Source organism: Lindgomyces ingoldianus, assembly GCF_010093535.1.
Source record: "Lindgomyces ingoldianus strain ATCC 200398 unplaced genomic scaffold BDR25scaffold_16, whole genome shotgun sequence".
Classification (NCBI taxonomy): domain Eukaryota; kingdom Fungi; phylum Ascomycota; class Dothideomycetes; order Pleosporales; family Lindgomycetaceae; genus Lindgomyces; species Lindgomyces ingoldianus.
Genome location: NW_022985177.1, coordinates 1,163,073 through 1,177,039, shown reverse-complemented (window position 1 = coordinate 1,177,039; position 13,967 = coordinate 1,163,073). Strand labels below are relative to the sequence as shown.

The window sequence follows — 13,967 nt, the reverse complement described above, 5'->3', positions numbered from 1 at the left end:
CACAACGCAACGCTTAGTAGCCCACGCCAGCTAAGCCATATACACTAGACCTCCCAGCAGCGACAACGTGGCGCTAGAAGAGGCCGCCTTACGTTTCAGTCTAAAAACTAGCTAAGCTGTCTAAGGTGTAGGTTAAACGCGCAACTGTCCTTATTATTAGTTAATTATTATGTAAGGACAAAGCTCTGCACTGCTCTGCTAATACAACTAAAAGGTACAAATAATTAACCAACGTTAATTTTTAGGTGCAGAATAGTATATATACTTGTCGCACGTAAGCGCCATCTCAGCCTTACAGTAAGCACCATCTCGGCCTTACACGTAAGCGCCATCCTAGCCTTACATATAGCATTTAAAATAATAACATGTATAACTTTAGTAAGATAGGCTTTATTATAAGCTAAATATTTATTAACTATACTTACACTTAAAACTTTACTTTAAGCTTTAAATAACACTTTATAAACATACTAGGCTAGTTTATGCTAATATAGCTTAGATTATACTTAGCGCGTAAAGAATTAGCTATATTAGCTATAAATGCTATCTAAAGGGAAAATTCTTACGCATAAAGCTTAAGTATAGTCTTAATAATTACCTACTTTTTTTTATTACCTAGCCTTTATAAGTTAGCTGTAGAATTAGCTTATAAAAGTTGTTTAGCGCTATAGTTATTTATTATCTATTAAAAGACTTTATATATAGCTATAGTATATTTCTTTAAGAGTTTTATATCTTATTTAAAATCTTAAAGTGTAAGCTATATCTAACATTGTTTTAGCACATCTAAGTAGTGTTATTAGAAATGCATTAGTGTAGAAAAAGTAGTTTAGTAAGGTCTTAGTAAAAGTAAGCAACTTAGGTGTGTAAGCAACTCGCTTGTAAAGTACGTTAATACTAAAGAAGATAATAATAGTAAAAGTAATAACTTAGTAGAAAATATTATGCTATAAGTAGTAGCTAAGAAGGGTTGTAATTTTCTCTACTTTTTAAGCTTATGTTAAGCTCTCTTTTACACGTAAAATTAAGCTTTAGAGGGGGCTAATGTAATAGCATGTACTGCGTCACATGCTCTGCAGCTCAGCTCCCTTGCTTGCACAATAAGTAGCGCCTTAGCAGAGAGCACACATGTATATCTCAAACTTTTAGAGTAGCTCCTCTGCTCCTTAGTTGAATCTAGTTAGGTTGCACCACCTCTTGCTTGTAGCTTAAGCATGCTAATTGTAACACTAGGTATAAGTTTTATAACATAGGTCTAAGGTTTATATTTTAGCTGTGTCTCTTAATATAACTTGTTAGAAGTTGCTATCCTCTTTTAGTATTAGTTTTTTTAATGTGCTATATATTTAAACAAATTTATAATCTTCTTTATTAATATCTTATAACATGCTTAACTAGTATTTTTAATTTCTTACTAATGTAGTTTTTAGTTTTACCTCTTTTACTTAAAATAACATTTTACTAAGTTAAGACTTTTTAAAAAGTTTTTAAATATCTACTTTATTATTTAATTAATACTAAAGTTATGTTCCTTTCGCTAGTTTTTTTTTAAAGGGGCTATGCTTACTGCTTACTTAGTATCTTTTATATTCTATACTTATAATTTCTCTAGCTGTGTTTCTAGCTAGATCTACTTATCTTTATATATAGTACTAGAACTGTCTACTTGCTTATGTCAGATATGCGCACCTACTGTCAAGACAGGAGGAACGCTTGACGAAAGCTGCTACATAGTACGAGCAATAAGCTTGAACAGTATGTTGCAGCAAATTGCAGCATGTTGCAAGCTGGTCGCGCATAGGGCAAGTGCGCGAGGGACTCGGATCGGCAAAACAAAAAGCCGAGCAACACAAGTAGAGCAGAAAAAGGATCAATAAATTAATACAATCAATCATTATCCCATACATCATATCCAAACCCATCATTCATCTTAGGAAGCCTAGAAACAGTGCTTTAATCTAACAGCTTAACTTTAAATAGATTACTTTTTATTTTATATAATATATTATTCTTTTTTACTTATTTAGCGCTAATTAAAGTTATTAAACATTTACTATTAACTATCGCTTTTAGTTCTTTACTTGCGTACATAGGTTTTATTATTAAAAGAGATAATAACAAGGCTGTAGCTACTAATATGTTAACTTTATGCTAATGTATAGAGCATTTATTATCCTTACAAGCCTCTAGTCTTATGTATAAATGTTCTAGTAACTTTGCAAACGTTGTCTATAATTTCTACTAATAGTAGTAGAAATTACACCTCTTTACTTTATAGTTTTAGTACAGTTTTTGTTTATGTAGTTAGGCTATTACATATACTCTATAATCTAGCATCCTGTAAAACGCTTTAGTTAATAGAGGATTTTGTTTACTATTTAGTTTTATTAGCTACTATTCTACTTAGTGCTTATTATTTTAATGTACTCTATATATCTTATTAGTACATTAGTACTATTAGTTAGTGCACTGCGTTTTTCTGTTCGTTGTATAAAATTATGTCTATAGTAGAAAGTTACTTTTCTCTTCTACTACCTATACTGCGTGTATCTTGTACTTGCATTTGCCTACAAGGTGTCTATAAAATCTGCTTATTACACACTATTACACTTCTGTTTATTTCTATATAGTAAGTCTTGCTAATATAAATAGTAGTAGAGAAGTTCTTTTTCTTTTTCTTTTTTTATATTTTAGTCTTTTATTCTAGACTAGTAGTAGTTTCTTATACATTTTTATTATAATATTAAAGAATACTTTTTCTTTAGTGCTAGTTATAGTCTAAAGTTTCTAAGAGCTGCTTTTTAAATAAACTTCTAAACTTTATATATTTTCTATGCTTTTATATTATAGTAGTTAAATGTACATTATATTAGTGTATGTTATAGTAACCTATATAGCTAAAACTTGGCTTAATTTACTCTTACTTAAAGTTCTTCTACTATGCTTTCTTTATATTATACTTTTATTTAAAAAAATTTATGTCTTTAGTAGATATTATATAAAATACTACAATAGCTTATAAATAATCTATAAAAGCAGAGCTTGCTTAGAGTTGTAACAGCGCGTACCGCGTCACATGCTCTGCAGCTTCAGCTCTCTCGCTTGCGCAACGAGTAGCGCCTTAGCAGAGGGCACACATGTCTATCTTAAACTTGCAGAGCAGCTCCTCCACTCCTTAGTTTAATCTAGTTAGGCTACACCACCTCTTGCTTGTAGCTTGAGCATGCCGATCGTGACAAGAGTAATAGGTAGCGCATTAAGGTAGATTGTTTAGGTTAAAGAATAGTTACAGCATAATGTGTAACAAAGTAGTATTAGATAGATAATAGACATATAACAATAACATTAAACTACAGCACGCAACTAATCACATCCCGCAACTAAGTGTAGCTAATACTAATCTCTAACATACTAATGTAGCTAATGTTAATTTCTAACACACGAATATAGCTAATGCTAATCCCTAACATACTAATATAGCTAAAAGAATAGAATAAACGTAACTAACTATAATTTAAACATGTTGTACACAACACATGCTAGAGCAAACTGCGTGTAAATTAATACAAAAGCGCACTTATATTAAGTATACATTTTCTTTAAAAAAAGAATGTAAGAAATATATAAAGTAATAAAAAATAGTGTTACTAAAGTTTATTTAAAAAATTATAACTAACTAGTGTGTTTAAAAGAGAAGATTCTACTTAACTTTTTATTCTATATACTTAAATATATTAAGTAGAGTAAGCTTTACTAATAACTTACTTTATTTTTAGTAATACTATAAAGCTAATAAAAGTATTACTATTTATATACTTTTTTTATTACACTTTTCATAGCTACTTAAAATAGGTTGTTTTACTTTTTTAAAGAAAGTATATAGGTGCTAAGCTAAAAACTTTACATATAACTAAATTACTTATTATAAAATAAGCTTACAAGTAAAGCAAAACTAAAAACTAAATAATAGCTAGCTAATTCTTAGCTCTAATTAGGTTAGTAAAATTCTCTTTTTAAAAACTTAAAGTTTATCTAAATTTAAGATTAGTTACTAAGAAATTAGTTAATTGTTAGCTGTAATTAAAGGAATTCTTTAAACTGCTGTTATAGATCCCTTAACTGTTTTGCTTACACAACCGCTAGTTTCGCTTCTTCAACTGCTGTTTAAATGTAATACGCTAATGCCAAGAGGTATTAGTAAGAGATTACATAGCAGTGTTAGGAAATGCATAAAGTAAATTGCCGTAAATTGAAGCAAACTACAGCAAATTGCGGTAAACTATAGCAAATTGCAGCAAACTACAGTAGATTACAGCAGCAGGCAGCAATTCCTAGTAGATATTAGTTGTGTTGCAAGTAGCTCTACGTATAGAGAGGGTTCTAGAGGGGTAATGCCTCTAGAAAAAAAGCTTTAAAAAGAGCAGCAATAATTGCGCATAAGCTAGTGTTAGCGTAATAGGAAATTACTAAGCTTTAGGCAGCTAATAAAGCAGCTACATTTAGAGAGGCCTGCGCTTAACAGCTTTAAAGGAGTTTAGGGCGCGTAGTGACAAGAAGAAAGCAAAGAAGCAGGTGTAAGCTGAAGTAGGTGAGCTCTTCTAAAGACGCTGCGGACAGTGCAATTAGACTAGGCATAACGCGCAAACGTGTAAGCAAGAAGTAGAAGTAGTATCTAAATAATATTCTAGGCTGTACTATACTATATAGTGCTAGAGCGGGTTGTTATAGGCTACAACGTACTCTCTAGGCGAGTTGCTCACACACCTAAGTTGCTTACTTTTGCTAAGACCCTACTAAACTACTCTTTCTACACTAATGCATTTCTAACAACACTACTTAGACGCGCTAAAAGAATATTAGATACAGCTTACACTCTAGGCTTTTAAATAAGACGTAATACACTTAAAGCAACATGCTACAGATATTTACAGAGTCTCTTAAAAGATAATAAATAACTAACACGCTAGACAACCTGTACAAGCTAATTCTATAGCTAACTTATAAAAGCTAGGCAATAACAAGAAGCGAGTTATTGTTAAGCACATACTTAAGCTATATACACAAGGATTTGTTACAATTCTTGCTCGTGGGATCCTATTGTAGAGGATGCCTTAAGCACGCGGGCCGATGTTGGATTGAGAGGGTTGTAGGGGAGCCTGCCTCGGGTGTACAGTCATTGGTATGACTCGGTAGAAGGACGGGAGATGGTGGCCGAATCGTGGTTTGCCCTTAGACGGCGGTATGGGCGCTGGGTCAAACGGTCCCAAGGGGCAGAAGTGGAGGTATATATGGTGCAAGATATACAACTAGTATTATAGCTCGTTAGAAAGCTAGAATGCTACTTAGTCTATGTAAAGATAAACTAAACTTTGATCACACCCCTCTAGGGTTGATTAGCAGGGCCTTTTTATGCCTTTCTTGTCCCTGCAACAATTGCAGCCTTGGCCTGCCAAGCGTTGCGATCACTGCGATCCTTATCTCAGCTAGCTCAGACGTGAGGAGAGAACCGAGGACGCACAAACCATGCATATTGCTACTCTAAATAGAGTATGGCCTAGGGGTTAGCAGTTTCTAACCCCTGTTAGTAGCGTTTCTCTCCTCAGCTGTCTAAGGGACTTTTGTGATTTTTTCTATAAATAGGCCTATTTTAAGAGCATTACAATAGAATTAGATTTATAATATCTCTACTACTATATGTCTAAATAGGCTTAGAATTTAATAAAATGTAGAGACAAGCTGTAGCTATAAAATAGTATATTTTTTACTAAATCTTAACTATTATTAGTGTGACAGCGTGTACCGCCTTACATGCTCTGCGGCATCAGCTCCCTCGCTTGCGCAACGAGTAGCACGCTAGTGCTCCGAGTAGCGCCTTGGCAGGGGGCACACATGTATATTTAAACTCGCAGAGCAGCTCCTCTGCTCCTTAGTTTAATCTAGTTGAGTTACACCACCTCTTGCTTGTAGCTTGAGCATGCCGACCGTGACAATTAGCAGAGAAAAATCTAAACGCGCGCAGAACTTTAACCTATCTATACACTAATTTTAGATTTATAGTATTGCCCTCCTAACTAAAACTTAACAACTAGTAGACTAAATTCCCTAGGATTTTGCAAGATCCTTGACAGAGCTAGTCTAAGACAGCTCCTAGATCCTTAGAGTCCTTAGACAACAGCTAGTTAAGCTGCAGACATAAGGACAATCGCAACGTCCCTAGACTACCATCTACTAGACTACAGCTTAACAACTAGCAGACTAAATCTCCTAGAATTTTGCAGGCTCCCTGACAGAGCTAGTCTAAGACAGCTTCTAGATCCTTAGAGTCCTTAGAGTCCTTAGACAACAGCTAGTTAAGCTGCAGACATAAGAGTAATTGTAATGTCCCTAGCCTACTATCTAGCTTAACAACTAGCAGCCTAGATCTCCTAAAATTTTGCAGGCTCCCTAATAGAGCTAGTCTAAGACAGCTCCTAGATCCTTAAAGTCCTTAGAGTCCTTAGACAACAGCTAGTTAAGCTGCAAACATAAGAGCAATTATAATGTCTCTAGCCTACTATCTAGCTTAACAACTAGTAGCCTAGATCTCCTAAAATTTTGCAGGCTCTCTAATAAAGCCTATCTTAGACAGGTCTTAAATTTTAAAGATAATATATTATGTAGTTAGAAAGTTGCATTAAGGTGTAGTTATAAAGTTATTAAAATGTCCTGTGTAGGACTTAATAGCGCAATACTCTGCTAAATCTTGTTAGAATTAAGTTACAAAAATGTTAGAATATAGCTAGAGACTGTCTCTATTACTTATTAAAATCTAACCTAGTTTAGATAAAAAGTGGTAGAGCTACAGTAATTCTTAGTTAAGCTAGTGCATAGTAGAGGAGGTTTAGAACTACAATATTACCTAAAAAATTACAAAAGTCCCTTAGACAGCTAGGGAGAGAAAGCCTTTCTTATACCCTTATTAGCTAGAGAGATGGGGCTTGCGCCACTAAGGCTACTAGCAGGGGCTTGCCCCTGTCAAGGCTCTCTCCCCATCCCGTCTGAGCTTGCTGAGATAATGCGATCCATCGTGTAGTGATCGCAGTCTTGGCTTGCCAAGGCTTGCAATCACCGCGATCCATCGTGCAGTGATCTCATTGGGCGATGCAGTCCTCGTACGGTTTCCCACCCAAGTCGCGGTCTCCCCCAGTCGGCTCTGCCCGTTCGAGCATAAAGGGGTTCCATGCTTGGTCGTCTAGGTGGTGGGGCACATTACCCGGTTTTTGATTGGTCCACCGTGGACCGTAACGGGATTTTCTTAGCTAGTAGCTGTAGGTAATATAGCTAATTCTTTCCGCGCTAAGTGTAATCTAGGCTATGTTTGTAACGATTCTCATGAATCGTTCCATCTCGGAACCTCCGGAAGGTCATTGTATCAGCTCCGACCCTAACCTGGCCCCGACTCTGCCCGGCCCCCTGCTGTACCCCTATTCCTCTATGTATTTAGTTGCACCTCGCCCCTGTAGCTAGCTTAGTAGTTTTCTAATATCCTCTGTACAAAGCCTATAGGTGTCAATAGCATTCCTAAGTTCTACGTCCCCACGCACTCCTATATGCCTCTAAGTGGATTTCTACCGCATTTAGACCTATTGTCTTGCCTGTACTGTTATATTATATTAGAAAACTTACTTTTGCTAGTAACAGCCTTATTAATAATATTACATTAATTATTTATTTAACTATGTCTAACTTTAAGAAGTGTTTAATTTAGTTTAGGTTATAGTTCTTACATGCTATTACATTAAATTATTTAGTTATTATAGATAGGATTTTAAAGACCTTTTATTAACTAAAGCCTTTAAGTTTAAAACTTTTTATTTTTTATAATTAAAATTACCATTAGAAAAGTTGTAAAAAGTGCGCTAAAGTAAAAACCTAAAGACTACTAATAACTTAGTAAGATTAAAGATAACTACTAATGTCTAACTAACTACTCTCTAATTCTAGAGTTAAATATGCTTTTACTAAGCTATACTCTACCTAATTTAGAGTTAATCTGCAGTAACATGTCTTAATAGACCTTAATTAACTACTAAATTACTTCTAATAATACCTTAAATTATCTCTACTACTCTAATAGTAAAGGACCTTTTAGGCACCTCTAATAATACTTAAATGTTACCTTACTAAACACACACCTAAGATTAATAACTGCATAGATAGCAATAAACAAAAGTCTTAATTATTAACAAGCTAGATATCTATACAGATTAATATTAGAGTAGGCGTGCACGCATAGTGTTTAGTTTAGAGGACAATGCTAGCAGTGTAAAGAAATACTTAGTAAGAACACCTAGCTAAATTAGACTAGTTTTAGTTTAAAAAAGTAAAGAACATAATAGTAAGAGTTTATACTATAATTACTACTAATAAGGACTATTAGTCTATAGAGGGGGGAGTAGTGTAATAATTCTTATAAATTATTCTATCTTAGGTTGCCTAGAACCTCTAGAAGACCCTTATATTAGCCCTAACCTTAACCTAGCCCTAACTCTGCCTGGCCCCCTGCTATACCCCTATTCTTCTATGTATTTAGTTGCACCTTGCCCCTGTAGCTAGCTTAGTAGTTTTCTAATATCCTCTGTACAAGGCCTATAGGTGTTAATGGCATTCCCAGGTTCTGAGTCCCCACGCACTCCCATATGCCTCTGAGTGGATTCCCACCGCATTCGGACCCATTGTCTTGCCTGTGCCGTTACAACTAGCGCGTCTAAAAGAGGAGATTCTGCTCAACTTTTTATTCCGCAAACCTGAATATAATAAGCAGAGCAAGCTCTGCTAATAAACTTTGTAAAAGAGTAATACAGTCTGTACTACGTACTGTACTTAGAGCATCATTAAATGTAAAGTACAGCCCACGAACTCAATACGTTTGTACGGATCACGTGACCGTTACGGCTCACTTTGTACAGACCGTAGTACGGCCCGTTGCAAGCCCTGAATCCAACTGGCACTAAATTTCGCCCGGAACACAATTATTCGTCTTGCCATCAAGAATATAGGCCATTGCTACCTTGGTAAGTCGTCGGGAGCGGGTGCATGGCATGGAGCGTATGGATGCACAACGTAAAGGATATCGAATTCTTCCGGGAATTTAAAACTGGAAACTACTTGGGGAAGCAATGAAACGCGGTGCAGGTGTTACGGTGAGTGAGTTATATGAGGCAGCTGAGCCACATGGTGTCATTTCACAAGTGGAATTTCTCCTGTAAGACACCAAATTTATTTTGCAATAGCGCAGCCATTAATAGATATGTAGAGCGTCAGGTACGTAGGATGCCATCTTCAAGGAGGAGGCCACACTCCGTTATCCGGCTACTACGGGATGGCTGCCACCATGCACTGACCTTCAAAGTCGTCACTGCGGATGGTCATTTCGTTACTGCGTCGGAAACCTCATATCCTGACCTCTTCTGGACTCTCCACGGAGGTGGTAGCGGTATGTACAGCGCAGTATCCTCTCCCATAATTCGAGTGCGCCCGAATATGCCAGTGACTCTATCAAACTTCGCCTTGGAAACACGACATTTGCCACTGCGAGTAGGGAAATATTCTGGCTAGGAGTGAGGAAATACTTCGAGAGCTCCATCATGTACACTAATGCTGGCTTCTACTCGTTTTTCTTTGCCCTCAACAGCGGAGGCCAGCTTACTCTCAGAATCAATGGCCTCTTTGCTCCAAATCATACCATCGAGTCCCTTAACAAGATTACAAAGCCATGGATGAATAGGCTCAAGGAACCGGCAGTTCTGTTGAAGATGGAACAAAATACGGCATACTTCTTTCCGGGGTATATGGATGCATGGGGCTCCCACCTCTTCCCTGTTAGGAAAGCGCATTCCCTCCTAGGTAACCGACTACTATCACGGCGTAGCTTCATGGATCTCACGAGATCCAACGCAACATTCAACGTCATGAAGACTCATGTGGAGGTGGAGCGTCATTTGGGCGTGACCATCAAGCTCCTCGAAACCGCGCTAATGCTGATGCGGTGAATCCAGGGTGGCGGAAGGCCGTGTGCTTTCTCATCACCTCGTCAGCCAGGTTCGCGGGTGGGAAATATCACCGCAGCGGAGATGAAGATCGCATCGGATGAGCTAACGAATAATATCCTTCCGCCGTGGCGTGAAGTTGCGCCAGCAGGTGAAGGCGGAGGCTCGTATCCGAATGAGGCTCAAATCACGGAGCCAAATTGGCAGGACGGTTTTTATGGTAGCCATTACACGAGGTTGCTGAAGATCAAAAGGAAGTATGATCCAGGAGACCTGTTCTATGCCACACCAACTGTTGGAAGTAAGGGGTGGAAAGTAAAGGACGGAGAATAGGGAGTGCAGACTTAAAATGGACGGCCTTGTCGTTCAGAAAAAGCGTGATAAATTCAAAGCCTCCCAAAAAGATAAAGATTACAAGATAAAGGGTATAACAGTACATGAAATATGGGAAGTCGTGGGTCATTGATCATCATAAGGAGCTGCGGTCCATATGGGACTATCCAATCTGCTCCTGTGGTGTCCAGCGCCACGGTCATCCTCGATGTTCATTGACCACGACAACATGCAGCTCAAGGAGCAACCAGGAGTGCCTTCGCGAGTGCCAAATATCTTCGAAACCCTGTTGGGTTACTTATACCAGATGGATGACTTGGCTCACAACACCGACCCATATAACCACCACCCACAGTGTCTTGCTTATGCGTGTGTGTGACGACGTAGATGTGCTAGCATTGAAGCAAAGGAAGGTTGGATGTTCCGGACTCCAGTGTAGCTTGGAATACAAGCAACTTTCAACAGTGTCGATGGCCGTCGTGTTGCAGTATTGGTAGCATGTCGACTTCCCAGGTGTGCCATAAGAGATAATGCTATTGACTTCACCGTTGCAGCATGAATCGAGGATAGTGGAATTGTCGCCCCCTATAGGTACTGCGCAGGATGGGCTGAGTGTTGGGGGCTGGGGTGGCGGGCCGTGAATTGTGCATGAATTGTTTGCCATTTAGATGCGTAGGAAGGTGGATTGATCGGTGAGGCCACAATTAACCTTAGAAAGAGAACTCAGAATTGAAAGAAGACTAAAAACGGACAGAGGGCAACAAAAATGAGTTGGAGCCAAAGTATTATTGAGAGATCGGAGGGTGAGCACACTTAAAAGCGGATATGGTCGAGGTTGTGGGCGGGCGGAAGATCTAGAGATCTGGGGAGGTGATCGGATGGATTCAATCTATGACCATGAATAAGGCACGTCCTCTCACATTAGATAACCGACAGAGCTTTTCCATAAGAATAGCATTGGTCACAATAATAGATTCGTTGCGTTGTTCGAAGGTTTCCTTAGGCGCCTCTTGGCGCCGGAAAGTGGCTGCGCCACACAAACGACTGGGTCTCGGCACTGCAAACATACGCGCCGGGATCTTGCAAAGCCAGGCGCTGCAACGGATAAGCACGTCCCGAGATGTTTGAAACAAGATCTGGCGAATTTGATCCGCGATATCTGAGCGTTAGTGCTAGCAGCGGAAATCTATCGAGGGGCATCCCCGTCACGTGCATTCTGTAAGGCAGTCTGAAGCAACTGAGCTCAGTTCAAATGTTGTGCAATGGGTTGTTGCGTCCTAATCGTGGGCTAGCGTGGTGTCTAGTACGTTGGATTCGGTTTAAGGGATCTAAGGATTGCAATATTAGCAGCTCCAGTAATGGACTTGCACGAAAGGCTGTGGAGGGGTTGAGACCGCGGGGACATCTGCACTCTTCCATTGGAAGAGAATTGCTCGCGCCATTAGGTCCAGTGATCACAGGATTATTTTACAATCCACCAATTCTGCGGGTCTTTGGAACGCGAATTATTGTGTTTGGCAGTATCGTACCAAGTAACTTGTGATCATCCCCGTTCAAAAATACCTTTCGAAATTATCATTCCAGAGCGGAGGCCGTATTAGAGCGTGAAGAAGGGCAGAGCGGGCTTGTCCCTTCCACACTCAACTTCGATCGGGAGCTACTCACTCAGTAAGAAATTACTTGCAGGCCGAAGCGTGCAGATGTGCTACAGGGTTTGCGAATCAAAACGCGGACAGTGGCAAATAATGAACCTCATCCTCCCGGCCCATTACCGTTGAGGCGGTTATCCAATGCATCTAAGCATCTAAAAATACGAAGGCCGGCGCAATGCAGAGTCCTGTCTCGTGGTGATTTTCTCGATTAGATTCAATTCGCGGTCGTCCCATAACGTCCACGAGTATCGAAAAGAGGAAGCATTTCTAACGCTATAGGCACTCGCCGCCGACCCACTCTACCGAGCTTTGGTATTTTATACAGGTTTTCGGTAAGGGCTCAAAGGCTGTGGTCTTGTTTGCTCGCGGAGCCTGTGTTTCTGAATACTGCAGAGAATCCGTCCGAGCGACCGTGATGGGTTGGCTTGCTCTCCACAAAACGTACTTGGGGTTTGTTAATGCGTTGAGATACCAAGCATCCAGTGAGACGAGATCGAAGAGGTGTCCCGGTTGCGGTGGAGGCTAACACACAAGGTCAGGTCATGACGTGGGCTCCCTAGGACCCATTTTGGTCCATCGGGGTAACTTTTCTACGTTCGTTGGCTCTGTCTTGGGAAAACCCCCAGCGCCGGGCCGCCGCTTACCCATGAGAGCAATCATGGGATTCACCAACAGGTGGATCGGTTGAGGTCTCACAGAGGCGGCTAAGATTCGAGCAATACCGGTGGTTCATGCACTAAATCAACGCAGATTCGGGTTTAGTTGGATATCCTTAAGCGCTCCGAAGTCTGAGAAGGGTCCCTCCCAGGGGCAAACAAAGATTCGCGATCTTCGAGGGGCTCTAAGACGCCACTCCTGGCAACATCCGTATGAAGCCGGGGCAGGCTGTAAACCACGCTGGCCTTTGGTCTTAGCCGCGACATTCTAGACTTTGCAAGGCTTTACGGTAAGGCATACCCATCATACTTAGTGAGAGAAATGCGCCTTGGCAGACGGGCTTCCACAAAGACCTGCGTCGGCGGCAATGAGAACGGGGAACGGATCTTCTTCAAACAGGGAGGTAGCTAGGCGTTTGGGCGAAACCACTGCTCTTGTGTAAGCAATAGATCAAGGTGTGAAGAGGGAGAGGTTCTGACGTCTGGCTCGGCGTTAGATTGTTCGTATCAAGTACCTATGGACAATTACGCCTGGCTCTGCATTACACGACGTTTGATTCTCATTTTTCCGCGGACCCTCAGTAAGATAATGCAGTTTAAATTGGGCTGTTGATGGGTGGAAGCAGTCGTAGGAACGAAGGCCTCAAAAATGCTTTCCTCTTTCCCCTGAGTGCGATACGATGAGTCAGGTGGCCTACCTAGATCCTGGCGTTCCCGAGGTTCTTCCGTGCTTCCTTTGAGCATGCCTGTCCCCCGCCCCCTCAACAGCGTCAACGGTTTCGCGCAACGTCACTAACGTGCGATTCTGGCAATTCTGACAAACAAGTAACATGCCACTTGAATGGATCCCCCATTGCGACATCCAGTGTTCGAATTGACTTAAAGCTGGAAACTAGCAGAGATTTCCCGACGACGCTCCATGCCGACGCTAGGTCAACGAGCCTCTCAATTGCGAGAACGTCCCGAAACTAAACTCAGTAGGTGTCACGTGTCAGGTTTGGAATATAATCTTTTTTTTTAACTCGATGTGGCCGGCTGTAGGCGGACTCAAAGGCGCAGGAGAATAGTGCATATGATCAAGCCACGAGCGGCAATGGATTATGTAACTCTTTTATGTCTGCGCAGACGATTTACTCTTTTATTCCAAAACTGAAACTATCAATGACAAGCGAGTGGATGTCCATTCATTTTTTTTTCCAGCCAAAATCACCTCTTTCCCGACTACCAAGGCAAGACCGAAGTGTCCCCACATCACCTATTGCTTACTGCTCGTAGAAACATTAGCATCGTACAATACG

At 40.1% G+C, this 13,967-nt stretch overlaps 4 protein-coding genes across 4 annotated transcripts; 2 read left to right on the top strand and 2 right to left on the bottom strand.

Annotated features, from left to right (window-relative positions):
* Positions 1-5,111: 5,111 nt before the first annotated feature.
* BDR25DRAFT_355324 (uncharacterized protein) lies at positions 5,112-5,529 on the bottom strand (the record flags this gene model as incomplete). Its single annotated transcript, XM_033695441.1, has 2 exons — positions 5,112-5,306; positions 5,380-5,529. The coding sequence occupies 2 exons, from the start codon at positions 5,527-5,529 to the stop codon at positions 5,112-5,114; spliced, it is 345 nt and encodes a 114-aa protein (XP_033547673.1).
* Positions 5,530-6,970: 1,441 nt separating this feature from the next.
* Positions 6,971-7,427, top strand: BDR25DRAFT_355322 (uncharacterized protein; the record flags this gene model as incomplete). Its single annotated transcript, XM_033695440.1, has 4 exons — positions 6,971-7,071; positions 7,126-7,198; positions 7,236-7,273; positions 7,403-7,427. 4 exons carry the CDS (start codon positions 6,971-6,973, stop codon positions 7,425-7,427), a joined length of 237 nt encoding a protein of 78 aa, XP_033547672.1.
* A 1,446-nt stretch (positions 7,428-8,873) lies between these two features.
* Positions 8,874-9,082, bottom strand: BDR25DRAFT_355321 (uncharacterized protein; the record flags this gene model as incomplete). The annotated part of the gene is made up of 2 exons (XM_033695439.1): positions 8,874-8,983; positions 9,010-9,082. 2 exons carry the CDS (start codon positions 9,080-9,082, stop codon positions 8,874-8,876), a joined length of 183 nt encoding a protein of 60 aa, XP_033547671.1.
* Positions 9,083-9,158: 76 nt separating this feature from the next.
* Positions 9,159-11,201, top strand: BDR25DRAFT_393815 (uncharacterized protein; the record flags this gene model as incomplete). The annotated part of the gene is made up of 8 exons (XM_033698272.1): positions 9,159-9,244; positions 9,312-9,479; positions 9,512-9,986; positions 10,038-10,336; positions 10,371-10,453; positions 10,505-10,717; positions 10,749-10,774; positions 10,801-11,201. The coding sequence occupies 8 exons, from the start codon at positions 9,159-9,161 to the stop codon at positions 10,918-10,920; spliced, it is 1,470 nt and encodes a 489-aa protein (XP_033547670.1). The 3' UTR covers positions 10,921-11,201.
* Positions 11,202-13,967: the final 2,766 nt, after the last annotated feature.